The 21,923-nt window shown below is 47.1% G+C and overlaps 1 protein-coding gene and 1 long non-coding RNA gene across 3 annotated transcripts; one reads left to right on the top strand and one right to left on the bottom strand.

Moving 5' to 3' along the window:
* The first annotated feature begins 5,463 nt into the window (after positions 1 to 5,463).
* On the top strand, positions 5,464 to 17,839 carry lnp1 (leukemia NUP98 fusion partner 1). Of its 2 annotated transcripts, none has more exons than XM_006638039.3 (4): positions 5,464 to 6,412; positions 12,147 to 12,389; positions 13,339 to 13,431; positions 16,499 to 17,839. In XM_006638039.3, exons 1-4 carry the CDS (start codon positions 6,257 to 6,259, stop codon positions 16,604 to 16,606), a joined length of 600 nt encoding a protein of 199 aa, XP_006638102.1. In that variant the 5' UTR covers positions 5,464 to 6,256; the 3' UTR covers positions 16,607 to 17,839. The 2 variants fall into 2 exon arrangements, with proteins under 2 accessions (XP_006638102.1, XP_015216989.1); XM_015361503.2 differs by lacking the exon at positions 16,499 to 17,839 and adding an exon at positions 13,889 to 15,289.
* A 569-nt stretch (positions 17,840 to 18,408) lies between these two features.
* Positions 18,409 to 21,378, bottom strand: LOC107079201 (uncharacterized). Its single transcript, XR_001480160.2, has 3 exons — positions 21,237 to 21,378; positions 20,745 to 20,929; positions 18,409 to 19,702 (listed from the first exon to the last, which is right to left on the bottom strand). It is a non-coding gene; the product is annotated as an uncharacterized lncRNA (long non-coding RNA).
* Between the last annotated feature and the right edge of the window lie 545 nt (positions 21,379 to 21,923).

Raw genomic sequence — 21,923 nt, 5'->3', positions numbered from 1 at the left:
ATAAACAGTACTCTTCTGCACTTGTGTTTCCCTGTATGGAGCTAAACTGTTTCAACCAGTCGTTAAGAGGGCCTGTCATCACTGGCCGTGTTAAGGAAAGAGCAGATTTGGTGGGCAGTGTGAGTGTAGGTAAGAGTTACAGACCTGTGCTTCATGTCTTTACAAGGGTTTTTTAGAGTGCGGAACAAGCTACCCAGCTACATGGATGAAGAAATATCTCAGTTTCCTTCAAAAAAAGCCCATCTCTTCTCCACTCCTGCAGTCTGCAAACAGTCACCTCTAACTGTTTCACAATGAGCACTAACCCCAAGAAAACCCTATTAATACACTAACAGCATTAACGAACCAGTGAGAATGTGGCTTCTGAACCGTTCACTATCTTACAATGATCTAAGACTCCCATTGAACCTATTATTGAATGATAGGGGCTTTTAGCGGCCTCTAGCGGGAGGTCTGTTGTTATTGCAGTCCCTGAGATTCCCCCGGTCACTTACAGCTGAAGAACCTTTTCCAACCTATTGACATAAATCCGTGTTGCACCATAGTGCAATCTGCACACATGTAAGGGGTACAAAAGGTGAGAAATTAAGAAATCAATGCGCCTGTTGTTCCCTTGTCATCCCATTTAATGTTTGTATAACGTTGTGACATAAACTCCGCTATTAATAACTGTGAGGTTCAGCTGTTTTAAGGGATAATGTTATTAGCTCTTCTGCTAGCGAGCGTGCAGCTCAGTGTCACAGGTGCTGAGTGGTATAAGTGGATTGGGTCTCCCTGAATAACCCTCAAAGCTCCCCCCGCCCCTCTCCACGCCTTAGCTCAGGGGTTCCCAGTCCTGGGACCCCACACCTGCTGGGTTTCACCGAAGCTCAGCTCTCGACTTTAAAGTATCCTTAGCTGAACCAACCAGCTGCTTGGCTGAAAACCTCTCAAGTTTTCTTTTTCCAGTCGGGGGTGGGAGGTTGAAGTTAAGAAAAGCAGTAGTTAAAAGGCAAATTCCTGCACATTCAGGAACTGGAAACAATTAGAGTTCAAATGAAACCTCTTTTTTGGGTGTATTAAGGATTCCATTATTTAATGGAGTGCTCAGGTGAAACACAAACCAGGAAAAGTGTGGGTCCCCCAGGACCCCAAGACTGGGCACAAGCACCATCGCAAGCACACTAGAAGTGTCCAGAACCTTCTAGATCCCTTGTTTAAAGATTAGCCATCAGCCTTAAGTCCAGCAGTAGAGGGATACACAAGACCCACACACTCAATTATGTGCTTGTGTCTGCACTTTTCCTGCGCTGTTAGAATGCTTATGTCAAGGCTGCCCACTTTAAAGTGGCATACTGTAGCTCTGCCCGACAATTTCATCTGAGGTGAAAGAAACCACAGACGTTTTCTGGATATCCTGAGTGACTCAACTAGAACAGGCTCCTGCTGGGAGGACTGGTTGGGTCCTGTGACCCAGACGTTGCTGGTTGGAGCTAACTCTCTGTAAGCAGGCTTTTCCACGTGACGGCATGAGACTGGTACAGCTATGCCAGGGCAGGGCTTGCAGGGACAGTGAGATGTGAAACTGGCATTTGGGGGAGACAAGTTCTCTGGAGTGTGCAGTGTAAAAGAGGTGACTAATTCATGCAGAGGTGACTGATTCATTCTGCATGGAGTTTCAATGTTCTCCCCATGTTTAGGTGGTTTGCTCCAACAGACCAAAGACATACTGGTAGGTTAATTGTTTTTTGGGAAAATTAGCCCTGGTGTGAGTGTGTGTGTGCACCCTGATGGACTGATGTCCTGTCCAGGCCTGATCCCGCATTGCATCCTTTGCTTTCCAAAAGGAAAAGGATCTCCTGCAACCTCATATTGGATACAGCAGTTAGAAATGAATGGATGGATGGATATAAAAAGAAAATAATTCATGATAATAATCATCGCTTATACTTATATAGCACTTCTCTGGACACTCCACTCAAACCGCTTTACAGGTAATGGGGACTCCCCTCCACCACCACCAATGTGCAGCATCCACCTGGATGATGCGACAGCAGCCATAGTGCACCAGAACGCTCACCACACATCAGCTATCAGTGGGGAGGAGAGCAGAGTAATGAAGCCAATTCATAGAGGGGGATTATTAGGAGGTCATGATTGGTAAGAGCCAATGGGAAATCTGGCCAGGACACCGGGGTTACACCCCTACTCTTTCCAAGAAACACCCTGGGATTTTTAATGACCGCAGAGAGTCAGGACCTCGGTTTTACATCTTATCCAAAGGATGGCAAATTGACTCCCAATTGAAAAAGGAAGCACCAGTTTCATACATTGTGTAGTTTAAGTCTCAACGTCTGTGATCTCAGTGTTGATAGCCCTTCTGTGCCAAAGGTCTGGTGTTCCAGTTTCTCTTATCGCCGTGTATGACAAGTACAGTATGCAATGTAGGACATGATTGCTCATTGTTCCGAGATCCTCCTCCCCTGGGCAGTCCAGAAATACATCCGAGCGTCTGCCCACAGTGTGACGCAGAGACCCAGGCTGTCTACCCCGTGAGCAGACTGACCCAGACAGGCCTGCTCCTTCAGGACAAGGGTCAGAACACTGCTGTGTCATCCTGCTAAATTACTGCAGTGGTAAAGGTGACAGAGTTGGGAAACCTGGCTCACCTGGTGGGGGCGGGGGAGCGGTCAGGTGTAGTACTTGATTCCCATAGGTGTTTTAAATTATATAGCCCTGTTAGATAGTACGTATTGAATTTACAGAGATGAAGTGGCTGTCAGCATCCAGGAGCCTTATTCTAAAACATTTTACTGTGCTAAATTTACATTTGTCTGGGAGAGTGAATTTCCTGTAAAACATTTAGCAGATTTTACACAGTTGTTTTGTCAAAATGTCTGTGTAATTACATTGTTTTTCAGTTTTTTCCAGTGGTGTTGTGTCACATTTACCACATGTTTTCAAGTCCTTGGTTTTACAGTGTACTAACCTTTACACCTTGAAGCTGTTCTGAAGATAAACAGCAGTTTATCCCAACTGTCTCTTCCAATGTGGCATCAGTGGTGGTCAAGTTTTCAAAACTTGATCTTGATGTTTTACTTTCTATTGTCACAGACAGAGTTCTTCCTGCATACTTATTTGTGCAAGAGTCCTATGGAGAGAAGGTAACGGCTAACTCTGTGTTGAAGGTCAGTAAACACATATTTAAATATTGATTTTATTATGATTGGGAGTATATTAAAAGTTCCAATAACGATTACTTTGAATTAAAGCATAGTTTAATTACTATTAGATCCTAGTATATCAGAGCCTACATGTCCAGGACTTCTGTTACCAAACAGCGGTCTCAAACTCAGCTCCTGCTTGATGTGTCTTCTGGTTTTTATTTCTCTCGTTTTCACACACACCTTTTATCCCCCTTATATAATACATGGTCAATAGGGAGCCAGAGCATATCCCAGGAAGCAGTGGGGGTAAGGCAGAGTACACCCTGGACAGGACGCCAGTCTATCACAGAGCACAAACAGACACAAACACACACTCACACCAGGGTTAGTTTTCTCAGAAACGAACTTACGTACTAACAAAACAAGGACTGTGGAATGCGAGGAACACTCTCATACGGTACAACACAGAGTGGGGAGCGAGGGAGCTGGAGGAGAGGATATTTCCAGGACCTCAGAAGGAGGATGAAGTGCAACGTTGCCAAATGGGGCTTGTCCACAGTGAGGGAGCACTGGAAAGGACTGTGGGCCCTGTACAGGGACTAATGGACAAAAGCAAGTGGTAGGGCTTGGAGGGGCTCTTTTAATTACGCAAATCCGGCCCCATCATCCACTTGCATGGATTGATCATGGACTATCACCCCCATTCGGAAAGTGTATATTGCATGTTAAGTTCAAACCTTATTAGAATGTTTACTGATTGCGAGAATGTTGCTATTGCGAGATGTTACTTTTGTAAATAAAGTATATTTTTGATAGAAAAAAAAAGTACTTCTTTGGATTGTGCGATGAAACCAGAGCAACCGGAGGAAACCTACTGTAATGAACAGTTCTTTCCGGACCCTATGCGGACGACACAATCCGACGGAGTGGGGAAACGTCATGCAGGAATACGGGGCAGAAGACAGGGGTGCGTGTCCAAGGTGCGCTGGTGCACGGGGGAGGTGTGGCCGAGGCGAACAATCCCAAAGAGTAATCCATAGAGTATCCAAAACACAAGGGTAAGTCCAAAACCAGGAGATCCATCAGAACAAAGAATTAAAAACCACGAAGGCCGGGTCGGAACCGGCGGACGGGGAACAGGAACGGGAACAGAGGTTAAAACCTTAACGGGACCAGGCGCTTCCAGGTCCCGGACTCGCACGATATGGAAATCAGATGCAGAGCCCGGAAGAGCGTCAGCGCCTGGCTTTTAAGGTGGGCTGGGAATGGGAAACAGGTGCACAGAATAAGGTCTTGAGTGAAAGGGCTGGAGCACCCTTAAGGAGGGGGGACTATAATCGTGACACCTACGCTATCACAGGGAGAACATACAAACTCCACACAGATAGACCCCAGGTCTGGAATTCAACCCAGACCCCAGCATGTGAGACAGCAATGCTGACCACTAGCCCTGCCCTGCACTGGGCGGGCATCCTGTCCAGGATTACCCTGCCTAGTGCCCACTGGTTGCTGGGATAGGCCGTGGCTCCTGTTAACATCGCCTTTCTAAACCGGCATTCAATCTCACCTGAAACAGGTGGGATACCAAGAATCTGCAGTGGTTTCACTCCCAGCAAAGCCAATATTAAAAACTAGGGTGAGAACTACACAGTGTAAGACTGCTGACGGTGTCAGGGAAAGTTTCTTTTAAAAAAGTAATCCACCTCACATTATAAACGCCATGTGTACGTAATTATGCTTTTACATTTATAAAAAAAGTTACCTTACCATACAAAGAAACACAAACTTTATACAGCCGATCACCGTAACTGATGACTTCTTAATTTGATTTTCCTGCCAACTTATTGATTTTCAGAAGTAGTCCCTTAAACATTCCTTAAACAAGTTACTTGTGGTGGATTATGTTTTGAAAGTAACTTTTCCCAGCACCGTGACAGTGTCCCACCCCGACACTAACCCCCCTCCTACCTCTCACTCTGACCTCTCTGTACACGTAGAGGACAGAGGGAGGCTCCAAGCCTTGGGGAGAGAGAGAGATAGTAGACATCGCTCCATAAGTATCGACCGGTTTGCTACACCCAGCAAGCAGAAAGTACGGGAGAGTGTGAGTTTCTCTGTGCTGTTTCCCCTCTGGGCCCTGACTGACACAGCTCTGTAATGGAAACATTAAAAGCCAGTCAGCACCCTCCCCACTACACACACACACTGCCACCACCTTCTCCTCTCCCTCCATCCCTGAGGCTAAATAGATTACAGGGGATGGGTTTATATAAAGACTTTGACAAAAGCGCAGAGAGTATTTTTGGGCCAGCTTAGAACAACAAACCACACCGCCCATCAAGACCGAGAGAATCTAATTACTACAGCATCTCATCGGAGCGCAGCAGAGGTCGAGTACAGTCCCGGAGAGCAGCATCGAGGTCCTGCGCAGGAAAGAAGAGTACATTTTTACTAGAGTGCAGTAAAGGGTAGTACAGTGTATCAGAGTACAGTATAGCAGAGTACATTAGTTTACAGTGTAATAAAGTGCAGTGAAACACAGTGTACTGGAGTACAGTATAGTAGAGTACATTAGTTTACAGTGCAGTAAAGTGCAGTGAAACACAGTGTACTGGAGTACAGTACAGCAGAGTACATTAGTTAACAGCCACAGTAAAGTGCAGTGAAACACAGTGTACTGGAGTACAGTATAGCAGAGTTCATTAGTTTACAGTGCAGTAAAGTGCAGTGAAACACAGTGTACTGGAGTACAGTATAGTAGAGTACATTAGTTAACAGCCACAGTAAAGTGCAGTGAAACACAGTGTACTGGAGTACAGTATAGCAGAGTTCATTAGTTTACAGTGCAGTAAAGTGCAGTGAAACAGTGTACTGGGTACAGTACAACACTTTAGACTGCAACTCAGTAAAGTGTAGTGAAACAGTGTATTAGAGTACAACAAAACAGTACAACTCTTTAGACTACAGCAGAGCAGAATACAGCTCCGTACTGCAGGGAGGAAGACACCTCTCTGCTGTCTCCCCTCTGCGTGTGGCACAGCGTGCCGGGAGCCCTGTTTCTCTCCCCGAAGGGGCCCCTTTCTCCACCGAAGCTGTTTCCCTCAATATACATGGACCATGAGGAGGATGACGACGTCAACTTTGCCAAGTGGATGAGCAGCTTCTGGGGCCACAGCGTGGGGGAGGAGCGCCCCCGGGAGCGCAGGCCGAGCTGGAGACGCTCGTCCAGGCCACCGAGCGACCGCCGCGCCTCTCTGCCCTGCCCGGTGAGTCCTCCCTGCGCAGCCCAGACCCCCCTCCCCTCCGCGCTGTAACAGGTGTTCCGTTTATTAGTTCAGTTCTAAATCATCACGCAAACAAGAGAGGCTCCTAACTCTCACCCTGAAAGGCACATTCCTCAGCTTTCAACAGGCAACGAGCACAGAGTCTCTGCAGGGAGAGGCAAGGCAAGAACTGCAGAGCACAATGAATCTACCACTCAACAAGTGTCAACTGCCAAGGAGAATAAGACACTGCGTTTGTCTTAACGATTCGCCGTTGCTGATGTAGTCGTGCCGACAGTTTGATGCTGCTCAGATGCGTGATGGTTTTGCGAATTGCACATCAATCGGAAAAGGCACTTGATCGCTCCCTGGTGAGGAGTTTCCAGCTGCTATTTGATTCTTCAGTTATAAGAAACAATGCAGCTAATGTGTTAACAAGCTCTGGTGAGTTTTCTAGGCTTCATTTAATTGTTTGCATGGTTGCAGAGAGGAAAGGCAACCTATCACAGAATGCATGAAAGTGCACACAAAAGCTGTCTCTTGCCATTTGGAAAACCAAACTTTAAGATGAACGCACTCACTCTTCCATAGATCAATGTGAACCCAGATTTCACTTCAACCATAAGGTTTGAAAGATTGGAAGATTCAGCTGAAGGCGGCACGGAGCAATCGAAGGCTGGTCTCACCAAAATGCTTTGTGGGTAGTAAGGGCTGACAAGTGACCACCAGCTGGGGCAGACGACTCAGTTGGACTGTCAAGCTGTGCTCTGAAAAGGCAAGGCAGAAGAGCAGTGAGCAGTGAGCAGTGTGTGAAGCGGAAGGGGATATTGTGTAGCGTCTGGGAAAGTGGCAGAGTGTAACAGAAGCGTTCTTTCTGGACCCTATGCAGACGACACAATCCGAGGTAGAGTGAGGAAAACACGGGGGGAAAAAGCATGCAGGAGTCGGGAATGAAAACAGGGGGCGTGTCCAAGGTGTGCAGGTATTCTGGGGGGGTTAATCCAAGGCAAACTGTCCAAAAGGGAGTCCAAAGGGAAATCCAAGACGAGGCACATGTCCAGAGCCGGGCGATCCATCCGAGACGAAGACAAACAGGATTAAAAACCGGAGTGGGATCCGGTGGAAGGTCGGGAGGAAAAAGGGGGGAACAGGACCAGACGCTCCAGGTCCCGGACTCGCCAGGTACAGGAACCAGTGCAGAGTCCGGAACAGGGTGAGCATCTGGCTTTTAAGGTGGGCTGAATGGGAGGCTGGAACAGGGGGAAGGTGCACAATATCAACTCAGAAGTGAAAGAGCCAGAGCGCCCTTAAGGGGGAGGGACTACAGTCGTGACACAGAGTAACTACCTGGTTGTGTGACTATGGTATGGCTGTGCACAGATCCTGGGCGGCACAGAAGCTCCCTTTGGAAAATCACGTCAAGCTGAAACACAGCTCATGTGGCTATGCTCCATTAAAGTCAATTTGTGATTAATGCCACAGATTTCTTTCTGGCAACCGAGTGCATACAGTACCTGATGACGTACCTGATCTCTGAATCTGATTCACCAACTTACCAGTTGCCGATATGACATGCTCTGGTTGCATCAGTTCTACCTGTCCGTCATTAAGCACACTGGCTATTTAAGACCTGCCGCTGTTCTACTCTGGTGCTCAGTCTTAGTGCTTGGTTACTAGTCTTGGCATTCCCTGTGTCCTTACCTTCCTTATCCTGACTGTGCTTGCTTGACTGTGTGGTTTGTTCTACCTGTGCTTCATTTCCGTTTTTTCTTGGCTTTGAACTTGTCTTTACCCCTTGACTTTGTTTTTTGATTTTCCTTGGTGCCTTATTGTCAACCCCTGCCTGTTCTAAGACTATGACGTTGGACTGTGTTTTTGCCTGCCTGCTTCACCACTGCAACTTGCAATTTACCTGCTCTGGAAACCAGCTTTCAGCCCCTGACGGTTGCACCTTTACTAGAACGTACAGCGCCATGGACAGCTTCCTCTTCCAAAACTAATAGTTTCTAGAGTTATAGTGGTGTGGAGACCAGCCCCACTGTTGCTTTGGCTCCCGGTGAGCACTAGGACCACAGCTTGGCTTTTCTGAAGTTCCCACCATTTTCACAGCTCTGGGATGAGGAGGGATACAAAAATAATGAGATTTGTGTCCCGAGTGATCGCGCTTGGAAGCAACACAAACAAGAAACAAGAAAGCCTCTCTCACTCCGTCCTCCCTGACATTACGTTTTGCACAGTGCCATGCTACCAGGCAATGGGTGTAATACAGGGGTGCCATTTTACCAAGGCCTTAAGGAGAGTTCACCTCCCCCAAACACTTACATGGGCCCCCAAATGCAAGTTTTAAGCTTTGAGGGTGGCCACAACTTTTTTGGAAGTTCAACAAGTGAGCACAGGGCAGACAACTGAGTTAAAGGGAAAATGTGGGGACAGAAGTGGTCCACTAACACAATCTGTAGTCCTCCAACTGTGCATGAAATGACACTCTATGACTGAGGCAGCACATATTGTAGAGTCTCTTCAGCACAGCTTTAGCTAACAGTGGAAACCAAACTATGTTTTGTAGTTAGGGTTACATTTAGGGGCAGGGTGAAGGGGAAGGTTAGAGTCGGGTCTGGAGGACGAGGAAGTCTTTTAAGTGGGCATGGCAGGCACAGAAATACGAGCAGTGTGTTTTGTAACACATTTAAAACCCCACACTGGCTTGTCAACAGGTCCAGTCACCTGTCAATGGGCCTTAGACGCACTGAAGACAACCTTCAGTGCTGGAGTACTGCATTCCTGAATTCCTCAGCACTAGTTGTTGTTAATTTTCAGTGATGAAACAGTGATTTCACACTGGTGTGTTAATGGGTATGGTATAAGCACAGGCAGTGGGTATTTTCTCAGAATCTTGTGCCAATGCTGGGTATGCAGACCAGGGAGATGTCCAAATTCTCTTCCTGGAGAAACTTGAAATGCTACAACAAATAGAGTGATTTCACCCACATGAACATGCCTTACAGGCTTCACAGCCCGAGATACTGACCTACAGGCTGGAAACACAGCCTCAGAGGACCTGTGGATGGTTTTCTTTACTGCATGCATGCTATCATTAATCAGATCACAAGGGAGAAAACAGGAGAAGCCAGGGCCTCGTTATTAATCTAGCTCCTCTAAGCTCAGCACTTGGCTCTTTACTCTCACAAGACAAGAGGAGGATTCTGAATAAAGGGACACTGGTCAAAGTCTCACTGTGCTGGACCCTTACCAAGTGTGGTCATTTGCTGTTGTGCTCACCTCAGTTTGCATCTCAATAAATGGCACCATTAGCCAGTCTAATATGACTATAGGAGACATTCCAGAATAAAATAAAACAATCCTATTGGCTAAAGATGTGTCAAACTCACAGTTGATAGAGCTGAAAATAGATTTTATTTACCAAAGAAAGGACATGTTAAAAATATTCTGTGCTCTGAGTGTCTCAAGCTCTAAAGGGCTAATCTGAATACAACAAGTAAGGATTTTTACAAATTATCTTTTTTTTCCATTTGCCCGGTTATTTTCGCGCCTGTCCAGTCACCACCACAACTCATGCGCAGATGTAAACCATGCACAAAACACCCGATCGGCATTTATAAACTGGATGACAACTTTACCAGTTGCTACCACACAAACATAGAGAGCTCCATTATCAGTGGGATGTATAGACCACCATTACTATTCCCAAAGACTATGAACAATAGTGACCAATTAAGAAATATTTTAAAAATTCGCACAAAAATCACAACAGGGTTCAGCCCTCCAGTTCCAGCATTTGCCTATTTACCCATACTATTTGCTTAACCGATCAATTATTATTAATAATGATTGTTTTGAGCTATTCAATGTCTAGAGATTTCAGCTAAAATATTTTAGAAATAACTTCCTGCAGAAGAAACATTATTCAAATTATTAGTTACCGAGTACTGAAATCGTAGTTTTTAATACCCAGCCTCACCCGCAGGGGTCAGTGTTTCAACTCATTTTACATATTACCATACAAAGTAAAGAAACGAAGCCGAGGGTTAGAAATGAAAATCATTTTAATAAGACCGTGAGACCAGGAAAGTTTAAAATGCATTTATTTTAAAGAAAGCTCCAGTTTTCGCACGTCTTTTTACAACTAATTGCGAAATTGTAGCTTTTTTCATTTCATATGAACCCTGAATTGATGTATTTGCTAGAGACAACATCGGGCAATTACTTCGTTAATTCGTTTGTAAGTGCTTCTGAATATGGGACTGATTATCCAGTCCTCGAAGGTTTAGATAATGACATTTTACTTTCGCCGTCCGTGGTCCGAAATTACATATTCACATCTGATTTTGAAAGGGTTTTCAAACAAGTATTTCAAGTAGAGTACTTAAATTAACGAGCAAGAGTCGCGTTGAGCTTTCTCGGCTGCAGGGGACAGTTTTAATCAGCGAGTATCAACAGGGAAATCAAAATTGCGCAGCTGTATGTACGTCACGCCAACAGACAATTCAGTCGAAAATACAGCCGGCCGGATTCCTAGAGAGCCTAGTGCCTTGTTCTAACCTGTTTAATCCATTAAACAATAACCTAATTATTTTCTGACATATATAGCGTGTGACATTTTACGGTTGATTACTTGAAACATTCAACTAATTAAAGCACCGGTCTCTTCTCCAACACCCCGGAGCCTGGTTAGGAGCATTACAATCCTGAATTTAATTTAATAATTGGAGCAGCTATGTCACTGAGATGGCTGGTGGAACAAATCCCAGAAGATACTGGGTTTGAAGCAGAACCTTTCCTTCTACAAGCGTCTTCTCCTGTTTATACAGTAGGTCATCCTCAATCATCCCCGGCTGCAATCCATGTCGCTCAAAAGGACACAGGCATTATTGTGTCCCTCCTGGCTTTTAGTGTGTGGGCTTTTCAAACAGTATAGTGAATGCTAACTAGTGGTTTTTGCTGAGCTCAGTTGCACCCAAGCCCGTTTTGCAAATTTAATAGAATAACAGTAAACCAAGGAAAATTCCCAGAAAGTTAAAGTGCAAAATGTACAAGACTGTGATTAGACCTGTACTACTATATGGAGCTGAATGCTTGGCAGTTGGAAAGAGGGAAGAGAACTTGATGAGAAGAACTGAAATGAGGATGTTGAGATGGATTCTGCAGATTTCAATGAAGGATAAGATCAGAAATGAAGAAATCCGTAGACGATGTAGGGTGGTGGATGTGGTTGAGAAGATGCGAGAGGCGAGGTTACAGTGGTATGGACATATCATGAGGAGGGACGTTGAGGAAGTAACAAAGAGGGTAATGGAATTTGAGGTGGAAGGTAACAGAGGAAGAGGCAGGCCTAGAAAGAGATGGATAGATTGTGTGAGAAAAGATATGGAGGTATGTGAAGTGAGTGAGGAAGATGTGCTTGACAGAGACAAATGGAGAAGAGCAACCAAAGCAGCTGACCCCAGGACAGTCTGGGACTAAGGCTGTGAAAAAGAAGAAGAAGAGAACAGTAAACCAAGGAGCCACAGTACCAATTATTAATCGTGTACTGTAGCTCCAGATTGCTGAGTGACCTCATGATGTTAAATCGCAAGTCTTTTTGTGATTCATCCGTGTGGTTTGGTGTTATGGCAAGGCTTGGAATGGAGGTAGAGTCGAAATCTCCCAGAGTGCTCCTGTAGCAGTGGCCGTTTTTGCGCGTCCTGATTGGCTGTCTGGTTGTCTCGCTGTGCGCCAGGCCCAGCTTGATGCCATGCACCTGCGGCAGCTCCAGGCAGCCGCCACGACCCCCTCGCCGGGCCACCCAGGGCCTCGGGACGAGAAGGACGTCCGGCCCCACCCGAAAGCCCGCCGCACCTCCTCGACCGACGAGAGTCGACGCAAGTCCTCCGTGCCGGAGAACCACTTCACCCCCATCCGCGAGCTGTCCGAGTCCTTCGAGCGCCGGCTACACTTCCGCAGCAGACATGCCGTGTCTCTGGTGGGTACCGCAGTGTCCCCTCGGGGGAGAGACGGGGACACACCGGGGCGCGGGGTCCCCTCAAGGGGGGAGACTGACACTGCGGCACAGTGTCCCCTCGGGGGAGAGACAGGGACACACCGGGGCGTGGGGTTCTCTCGGGGGAGGGATTGACGCCAGGATGTGGGGTCCTCTCGTGGGGGAAGACTGACACTGGGGCATAGGGTCCCCTGGGGGGTGGGAGACTGACACTGGGGCATGGGGTCCCCTTAGGAGGTGGGGGCGAGACTGACACTGGGGCATGGGGTCCCCTTGGCGCAGGGGAGACTGACACTGGGGCATGGGGTCCCCTTGGGGGGGGAGGGAAGACTAACACTGGGGAGTGGGGTCCCCACCGGGACACAGGTGTCGCTGATTGGCTGCTTTACAATTGTCCTGTTCTCTGGTGGGTGAGGTTTTTTAAGGAAAAATCCTACCTGTGTGGTTGTTCGTTCCAACTACTACTAGCACAGGCTCTGGAACAATAGAGAAATACAACATGAGCTAATATTCCGAACAGCCTCCTTCATCTGTGACCTTTCTGAAGCATGGCTCTCGCCTCCCTTTCCTGAAGGGTTTGTCTTCTGAAGACGTCTGTCTAGGGAGGTTAATCTTCACAGGTGGTTGTTGTCCCTGCAGTCTTTTGTATCAATATTCTATTACAGTATTACTGAAATAAGCACCGTAAGTGAGAAATAACTGATTGCTTGAGTGGTAAATCCTGCACGGGAGCTTCAGCCATCGAGATCCATGGTTCTCTTCTCTGCATTCCCTAAATTCTCAATAACCGAAACGGCTGAGCTGTTTACAGGGAAGCAATGCTCTCAGTCCTGGATGCAGTTCTCTAACATACCGCTACGTTAACGTAAGTACCCAGAAAGCCAAGCATGACGAGAGCGTCCTGGCCAGCTGTCCTCTTCCATTCCTGCAGGGGGCGGCCGACGAGCTCTGCGTCATCTGTCATGACGAGCTGAGCACCGGAGGCGTCAGAGAGCTGCAGTGCGCGCACCGCTTCCACAAAGAGGTATGGTGCGCCGTGCCCCTCCCCCACCTGCACGACTGCACTAGTCTGAGCCCGACTGCGGCCCTGCACCTCCCCACCCTGTGATCCTGTCCTGCTGGGACCCTCCTTCACCCAGCCTGGCTCCTGCTCCTGCCCACAGGGCTGAAGAACAGCCCAGTCCCTTGTCTCGCAAACCTGCCAGCATGATTTCCAAAGACTTTTGCTCCAGTGCACAATTGGATGCTTTTTCTCCAACCACATTTTTCTCCAATGTGTGTTTTCTTGCTTCTGAATCGTTTTTTTTCTGCGTCAGAACTTGGGGTTTTGACTCGGGGTAGGAGGGTCAGAAACAGTCCTCAGAATCGCGCGCGTACCCTGCCCATGGTCTAAACCGTTGGCAACCGCTTCCGAGAAAACGATCAGCCGTGACGTTTGAGGGTGAGGTAGGCGAGGCAGTGATGTCCGGTGTTTTGAACAGGGGGATGAGCGCCAGGTCAGCCGCCAGCCCTCCCTCCGCCGACAGCGCTGAGCGGGAGAGGGAGGCCCCCGCCCTGCCCCGCCCCTTTTCTTCCCTACAGCCTCCGAGATTCACACAGGCACACAGATCCGGGCAAGAAATTAATCCAAGCCAAAACTGGGTCAACGCAAGCACCGTGTTCTCCTCTCCCCATCTTCCTCGATGTCCTCGAGTAGGATCCACTGGGTCCGGTTCCCTAACGGGACAGACATGCCAAATTTCACCATGATCCGGGGTGCAGGTCGCGCAGTGGAGTGCGGAGGGAAGCTTTGTTCCAGGACCACGGACTCCTTTCTTTCTTCTTCATTAAACAAGCCACAATTCACCTTTCTTTCCTTCCATCCTGCTCGGGACCTTGGCACAGCTTCCTGTGCTACGACAGCTGTCAGTGCTCAGCACTCTTCTCCTGGATCCTGAAAGAACAGAATACATGTCTCTGTGCTGGGTGCTTCAGATACAGTTGATCCCAAAACACTTTCTGGACTTTCTGGGGTTTTTTTTAAGAAGTCTTTAAACCGCAAAAAGTGGTCATTCTCCCTGCAGGGCCTGGCTGCCTGTAATCAGCAGTAGATTACTGACCTGCTAATACAGCTTTGGAATATAGGGGCTTGCGATTTGATTGTACAGCTTCCGTGTCAGATACAACATTTGCTTGCCACGTGGTATTGTAATCAGTAAGCAATAATTAAGTTGTATCATTTTAACAAATTTATATTTAAGGTGCCATATAAAACTAGGCCGAAAATCCAGGTGACTCAAGCCAAGTGGATTTTTCTACACTGAGCGAAAACAAACCTGAATAATTCCACACTTTTTAGTTTTCCAGGTCTTCAAATTCTAACACCCGTGTGTCCTCACCTGTCTGAAGGAGGCATGCTAGTTACACACATATTGTACCTTTTCCCACCTCATCTGAAAGAATTTTACCAAACCAGAAATGCATTCAAGAAAGTTATGTTTTGTGAACTCAAGTATGAATATTGACCGATTCAGCATTTTGAGGGTGACTTTACTGTCGTTGGAATAATGGCATGACTTAGATTTTGGGTGAGTCACAAATAAAGGTCAACAACCATCCAAATCTGTAATCTGCTGTTAACCTGAACCTTTTTTACAACAATGGTCATTTAATGGCTGTATTACTTTGTAACGCTTCGTCTTGTTAATGTTATGTACTGAGTAGAGTTGTGTCTGTAGGTTCCCACATTGGCAGCTCTCTTGGGATGTATAAATATTGCAACTGCTGTGTACAATGACAATGAAGTTACTGATGCTGAAAGTGAATAAAATATCGTATTGTGTCAAGAAATCTGAGCCTCTTCTTTTAGGCTGTCCTGGTTAAGCTAAGAGACCTGAGTCATCTCTTGGAATTTCATGTAAGACTGTAACCTAACAATGAAGTATTCAGCAAAAAGGAAAGTGAGATCGATGAAACAGGGATGAGAATAATGGCATATAAAAATGAGATTGTGGATGGGTGTGTTAAGATGGAATCTGTGTCCTTCCACGTTGCAGCCCAATCTGCACTAAATCGTCAGGCCCTTTTCCGTCCTCAGTTCCTATTTATTCTTAAGAAGTGTGCAAGGCAGCTGGCCAGGATGTTTGCGAAGAGCCCATAAAAACTGATTTACGCAACCTGCAGCTCTTTAGCTCTGGATTATGAGAATCCTCCCCCTCAGCTCTGACAGCACGACAGGATTCTCACTGCTGGACATCTCTCAGCATGGATGCCTCCCTCACGACGCCAGGCAGGTCATGTCTAACTTGTGCAATGCTGGTCTCAAGAGGCTAGTGGGAATATGTGAGTTGTCAACTCTATGAAAGGAGGGAAAATGCGTACACTGGACCGGAGGATTGTCCAAATGTATGGGAAGGTGCTGTATGAAACTGGTGCTGGTGAGATATAGTACTGCGCACAAGAGCTTCAATGCTGCTGTAGCTCTATACTTTCTCTTTAGCCAGGGACTAAAAAGACTCTTCTCAAACACCCTTCTTGCATAACAGGAGTTGGATTCAGGTTGGAGAGCAAAAAAATGGAGAAAATGTGGACCCTGCTCTAAGAGTTTTGGGCAGTACAGAGGCTCAGTGGTGAGCAGTGCTCCCTCACAGAGCTGGGCCCCTGGGTTCAATTCTGGGCCTGGAGAAGTATCTGCATGGAGCTTGTATGGTTCTCCATTCTCCCCGTGCTCATGTGGGTTTCCTGTGGGGGCCTTGAGTGTTCTCCCATAGTTTGAAGACCTTGGCTGATTGGCTTCTGGGGAAATTGGCCCTGGTGTGAGTGCATGTGTGTCTGCCCTGCAGCAGACTGGACTCCTCTCACTCTTACTCCCTCGTGATTCTGAATTCGATAAGGCTGGTAGAAAATGGATGGATGGATGCAAGCGTTTTTAAAATCGGGCCCGGTTAATTTAGGCCCCTTGCCATGGCTGAGTAACAGAATCCATAAGGGTGTCAGTGTGCGAAGCTAGAGGCCGTGAAGTCCAGGGAGCAGCTCAGCGGGCGGCCTGGAGCGAGGGAGTGTGGGAACGAGCGCTGCCCCCGCATGACCCTTCCCCCCCCTCTGTGTTTCAGTGCATCGAGCGGTGGCTGTGGAAGAAACAGACGTGCCCCACCTGCCGGGTCCACGTGGTTATGCCACCGCCCTTCTACTGGTCCTCCACCCGCATCAAAGTCCCGTGACCAAAGTCCCTGGCAAGGCCGACGCCCCACGCCGGGACAGCCGTGGAGCCCCGGAACTCTCTCTCAAGTCGGCTGGGCGCTTTGGAGATTGGGAACGCTAGGCATCCGTAGCACCTCCTTCACCGATCCCTTGTTCCCTTGTTCCTTGTTCCCAACCTCTCTCTGTACGTCCACGTTGTAGATGATGGGTAGGAGACCTCACCAAGATGGCGTAGGGCCGAGCAAGATGCCCACCAGGTCAGGGACAGGGGAGGAAGTATAGAGCTTATAGCAGCACTGAAGCACTCGCATGCAGTACTGTATCTCAACAGCCACAGTTTCATACACCACCTTGTCAGATATTTGGACAATCCTCCGGTACAGTGTACGTATTTTTGCTCCTTTCGCAGAGTTTAAAACTCACATATTCCCACTAGCCTCTTGAGACCAGTGTTGCACAAGTTTAACACAAGTTTCGTTCTGCCGCAACAAAACCGGGCACCTCTCAGCTTCAGTGCTGACAGTAGTGTAGCGCTCATGCTTGGGTGACAAAGTCGGACCTTAAGTTGACTGTCCTTAGTGTGATCAGCTGCCAGGAGACTGTAATTTGACTCTTGTTCCCCAGTGAGCAGGGAATGGAGGGCCCTCTGTGTGCTGGTTTGGCACTGCTTGTCTCTGCCAGTTCTCTGCCTGCTGCCTACACAGGGGGTGGCAGAGCCAGCAAGTGCACTACCCAGTGTTGGCATCCTGGATTATGATATGAAGCAGCTCCCAGGGATGATTCTGTACAGCAGCGCCTTCTACAGGGTCAGAGTGGTACACCTCTTCCCAGGGACACACCTTCGGGGTGATAAGAGAAAGCATCTTCCAGCAGCACAGTAAAAGCACCCTACTTCACTGGCACTCTCTCCGCCACCCCAGCCACCCCAAATACTCAAACCGCCCCTGCAGGCCCCTGCCTGACATCTAGACCCCCCTGGGATGAGGACAGGATGATGGACTCTTCCCTCCCTTTCCTTTAGTGATGCAGCCTCCAAATTCCTGCAAGTCACCCCGAGCAGCAATCATTACTACGTCTTCATGAATGCTGGAGCGAAGTACTGCATGTCTGCATTGTCTTGTTATGATTTCTGGATCATCTTTGTGCTCTGCAGTCTCCTGCTGTATGGCTGCAGTAGAGCTGCCTACTGTGTGTCTGGATCTGGGAGGATCTGGGAGTTTGTCACACCTGATGAAAAACAGGAATAAATTCAGTGTGCTGATTGACATGCGTCTTCTTCTTGGATTCATCTTCCCAACAGTAGTCACTTACTTTATCATCACTGGCTGTTGTTTCCTGCTTTCTTAGCTTGTTTTTCCAAGCTTTCGGCTTTTTGTGAGAACAAAGCTTGCCTCGCGAGGGTCTTGACGCCAACCAGGAGCCAATCAGGTTTGTTGACTCGCCCTGCAGTCATTGTGCTGGGCCCTTCCAAGGCAGAAGGAAGGGCTTTCCTTCCAACTTCATGGAAAAATCAACAGACAGCACAGGAGCGGAGTCTGGTTTACATCAGGAACGCCACAGTTCCCCTGTGTTGTTTCCGGGAGATTCTTGAGCCAAGTGTGCCAAGAATCAAGCCAATTGTTGAGTGGGTGAGTAACATGAGCTCAGCCACTCCTCCTTTCCGGGGGGTTGTGGATTTAGGTGCTATCCCCCTTTCACTGAGGTTTTCAAGAGACAATAATTCCGGGTCTCTTTTCCTTTAGCCCCTGTACAGGCCAGCCAATACAGGATACCGGTCCCTCACACACAGTGTGAAACAAGACAGTGGCTTTAAAGGTGGCTTCTCAAAGCGCTTTACAGAATGAGAACAACAATAATAAAAAGAACACACAAGATAAAACACTACATTACAGTACACAGAAGAGACCGTGGCTGGTGGTACTAAGTACAGTAGGAGCAGAAGGGTAAAGCATGGAACCGGTTAAGTAAAGGATCTTCTAAAGAAGAAGGTTTTGAGTCTGGATTTGAAGGAGTTTAGAGAAGGTGACTCTCTGGTATCGTTGGGGAGAGAGTTCCAGAGCTTGGGGGCATAACGGCAGAAGGCCCTGTCACCCATAGACAATAGACGTGCTTGGGGGACAGTTAGGAGACCAGAATTAGAAGAGTGAAGGTTGCGAGGTGGGGAGTAGGGCGATAATAGTTCAGACAGGTACTGAGGTTCCAAGCCATGCAGAGCCTTATAAGTGAGCATGAGGATTTTAAAGTCCACACGGAATTTGACAGGAAGCCAGTGCAAGGACTCCAGGATAGGAGTAATGTGAACACTTGTACTGGACCTGGTCAGGATTCTGGCTGCTGAATTTTGGACATATTGCAGTTTGTTCAATGGAGATTTAGATACCCAAGCAAGTAGAGCATTACAGAAGTCAATTCAGGAAAACACAAATGTGTCGATCAGCTTTTCAACCACAGTTAGTGATAACATAGGGCATAGTCTAGTGATATTTCTGATGTGAAAAAAAGATGCTTAGACAATATGCTGTACATGTGGGTCAAATGTTAAGCCAGAATTGAATATCACCCCAGGGTTTTACAATTTAGACTAAATTAGAATGGGGACAAGACCCAGGTAGATGATTTGGAATAGAACTGTCTTCCTAAAGGGATGGGCAGTTTGACAGAAATATGGGGTGGGGTTTTCTGACTGAAGGATACACTTTTTTTTGGCAGTCCTTCAAAAAGGCATCTGGGATCCCTATCTTATCACTTACCCATGAGCAGGATGGCTAGGTTCCCTACAAGCTGTTCTGGTGATGTGGCCCTGTGGATGGATGGACTTTTGCATATGAAGTCTGCACAACATACTGTAACACCAGTTCCTGGGCAGGGGAGGTTGGAGAAGCTCTTACAACTAGTTCAAGTCGAAGAATACAAATTCAGTTAAAGCAAGGGCACGCGTCTGTGAGAGGTCTACGTCTCAGGCAAATGCTGGATCCTGCTCTTCTCTTCCCTGTCAAAGACGGGCTTCGGTACAGCACAAAGCGTCAGCCCCTGTGAAGTTCAGTGGAGGTCTGTGCTGCTCTCTGCGTGGACACGGTGAGGTGACCTTGTGGCACTGGTATCCTCCTGTTGAAAAGCTGCAGATGACAGTATGGATCAGTTTGCTTAATGGGCTGCCCGTCTGCTGCTGTCATCGAGCGGCCAACGATTTTACGTCGTGAGAATGCACGACACAAAGAGGGGAGAGATAGAGAACGAAAAATTGATCGCATCACATACACGCGCCCCCCTAGGCTAGCTGTAAACATCACGGCAGCCTCTCTGTTTTGAGACGTGCTGGCTATTACTGGCTTTATTTCTGTATTCTTTACGTTATGTGCGAATTAAAGTCCAACTACAGGCCACAGCTGTCTTAAAAAAACAGGAGGATGAGCGTTGCTGCGCTTGTCCCATGTTGATGAATCCAGTAACTGCGTTCTCCCCTGCAATCTGAGACGTCATAAAGCTTCTCTAACACTAGTTGTGACTAGTTGCGTCACTGGCACGACAGAGAACAGTGCCTGGTGCTTTTGTAGGAGCCTCGAGCCACAGAAGACGTCATTAGTCTTGTTGTGTCCCACAATAAAAGTGGCAGAATCCAAAAATGTTAGCCCTGTAATCTCTATGCAGTACGTAACTTATAGTAAAAACTTCAAAAATCGAAGAACTGGTTTCTGTTTAGAAAATGTTTAAAGCGAGCCAACATTTGCAGAAAGAACATATTCATGTATTTACTCAAATATCTGGGAATGTAGTGAAATTCCTTGACCTTATTGTACCGTACAATGAATCCCATTGTATATTCCATACATACCTGTAGCTACACTATGACCGAATGTACAAATAAGCACTTCGATTGTAATACGAATTCTCTTACTGGTCGTTTCTGATCACAAAATTAGTTCGTTTGATTTTATTGTTGACAGAAAAAAACAGTATTTTTAACGCTGAGTGTGTTTTACCGGTATACCCACAATGAACCCTACAGCTAAATCTGCACTGAATTAGTTATGCAGTAGGTACGATCTGAGAGCTTCACCAGGCTTCGCGTTACATAGAGAGACGATAATTCAACGTGGTAACACCGCCGGCAGCACATGCAAGTGAAGGTGAGACTGGGTCAGCAGGAAAACTACACACAGCTGTTCACGTTGGAGGCGGACTGTCTCCTCTCCTTGAGTGCGCTGGGAGTTTCTGTCTGGCTCCGGCGGTTCAGGAGACATCGGCTTTGAGAATCGCCGTGACTTACTGCACGTAGGGAAGTTTGAAACCCGTCCCTCCCTCTCTCACATCCTGGCATCTGGAATTCGGGGGAAACCCTTTCCCTAAAAAATACACAAGAACGTCAAATAGGATTGCGGGTCACACCCACCCCTGAAAAACAAACACATTTTGTAAGTAAATAACCCATTTTAAACGCGCACTGAGGCAGACACGACAGGACAAAGTTTTAATTTGCGTCACCATCCCGGACGCAAAGGGACAAGTAGAGATTAATCCCGCGCTGAAAAAGCAGCGGGAAAGGCACAACATTTTTACAAAAATGTACTCTACTTATAATATCGGCCCTTGCTCATAAACATATCCAGGGAGAGGAAATCAAAACACTAATTTCCAAAAAGTACAGCCTACCTCCCGAAGAGAATAATTCACGTACTGTATAATCCGCGGCAGAATCATTTCACACCTCTACCGAGCCACTGGGGAATATGTGCTAATGAGTACACAACTCACATAAAGAGATTTAACATCAGACGGAAACATATCTCCCAAAGTTCATCATTACACAACCTCTAAGAGTCACGCAACTGTGTAACTAGAAAACACAAAACGTGATAATGACGTGGCTTGTCTAACATTTTTTTTTGGGCTGCTTCGGAAAAATATAAAGAAAATATGTAAATTAGCTCCCATAAAATGCCGTTGCCTGTAGCTTATATTAAAATACCCCATGATTATATGAAACATTATATTAAAATGTCCAATTATTCGATCATTCTAAACCATAGATACTATCACAAAACCAGAATTTTAAAATGTGTAAGGGCTTTGTTTTTGGATATAAAAGAAAATGAAAGAAGGACGGCTCAGAGGCACAAAGTCGATATGTATTTTTACACAGCGCCTTCAAAAGCCCTTGACAGGATTCCGGACTTCCTTCACCCAGTAAATAAACCGTATTGAAGTAGCGGGTCTGCGGCGCTCCCTCCCCATCCGCAAGTCTGAATAAACACTCACAGTCCCTCGACCGGCCGACAGGCGGAGCAAAACTGCACACGTGGAATCGGGCCCATAGAGCTGACAGGCGAGGGTCTCAAC

This window comes from Lepisosteus oculatus, chromosome 13 (assembly GCF_040954835.1).
Source record: "Lepisosteus oculatus isolate fLepOcu1 chromosome 13, fLepOcu1.hap2, whole genome shotgun sequence".
Taxonomy (NCBI): Eukaryota; Metazoa; Chordata; class Actinopteri; order Semionotiformes; family Lepisosteidae; genus Lepisosteus; species Lepisosteus oculatus.
The sequence above is the reverse complement of the archived record's forward strand: the minus strand, read 5'-3'. Positions and strand labels throughout refer to the sequence as shown.

Bases quoted from the DNA above. Each gene is read 5' to 3' on its own strand.
- lnp1 (XM_006638039.3), top strand. From the start codon at position 6,257: ATGGACCATGAGGAGGATGACGACGTCAACTTTGCCAAGTGGATGAGC. The intron at 6,413-12,146 runs GTGAGTCCTCCC...GCTGTGCGCCAG, and splicing joins GCGCCTCTCTGCCCTGCCCG to GCCCAGCTTGATGCCATGCA. The intron at 13,432-16,498 runs GTATGGTGCGCC...TCTGTGTTTCAG, and splicing joins CGCACCGCTTCCACAAAGAG to TGCATCGAGCGGTGGCTGTG.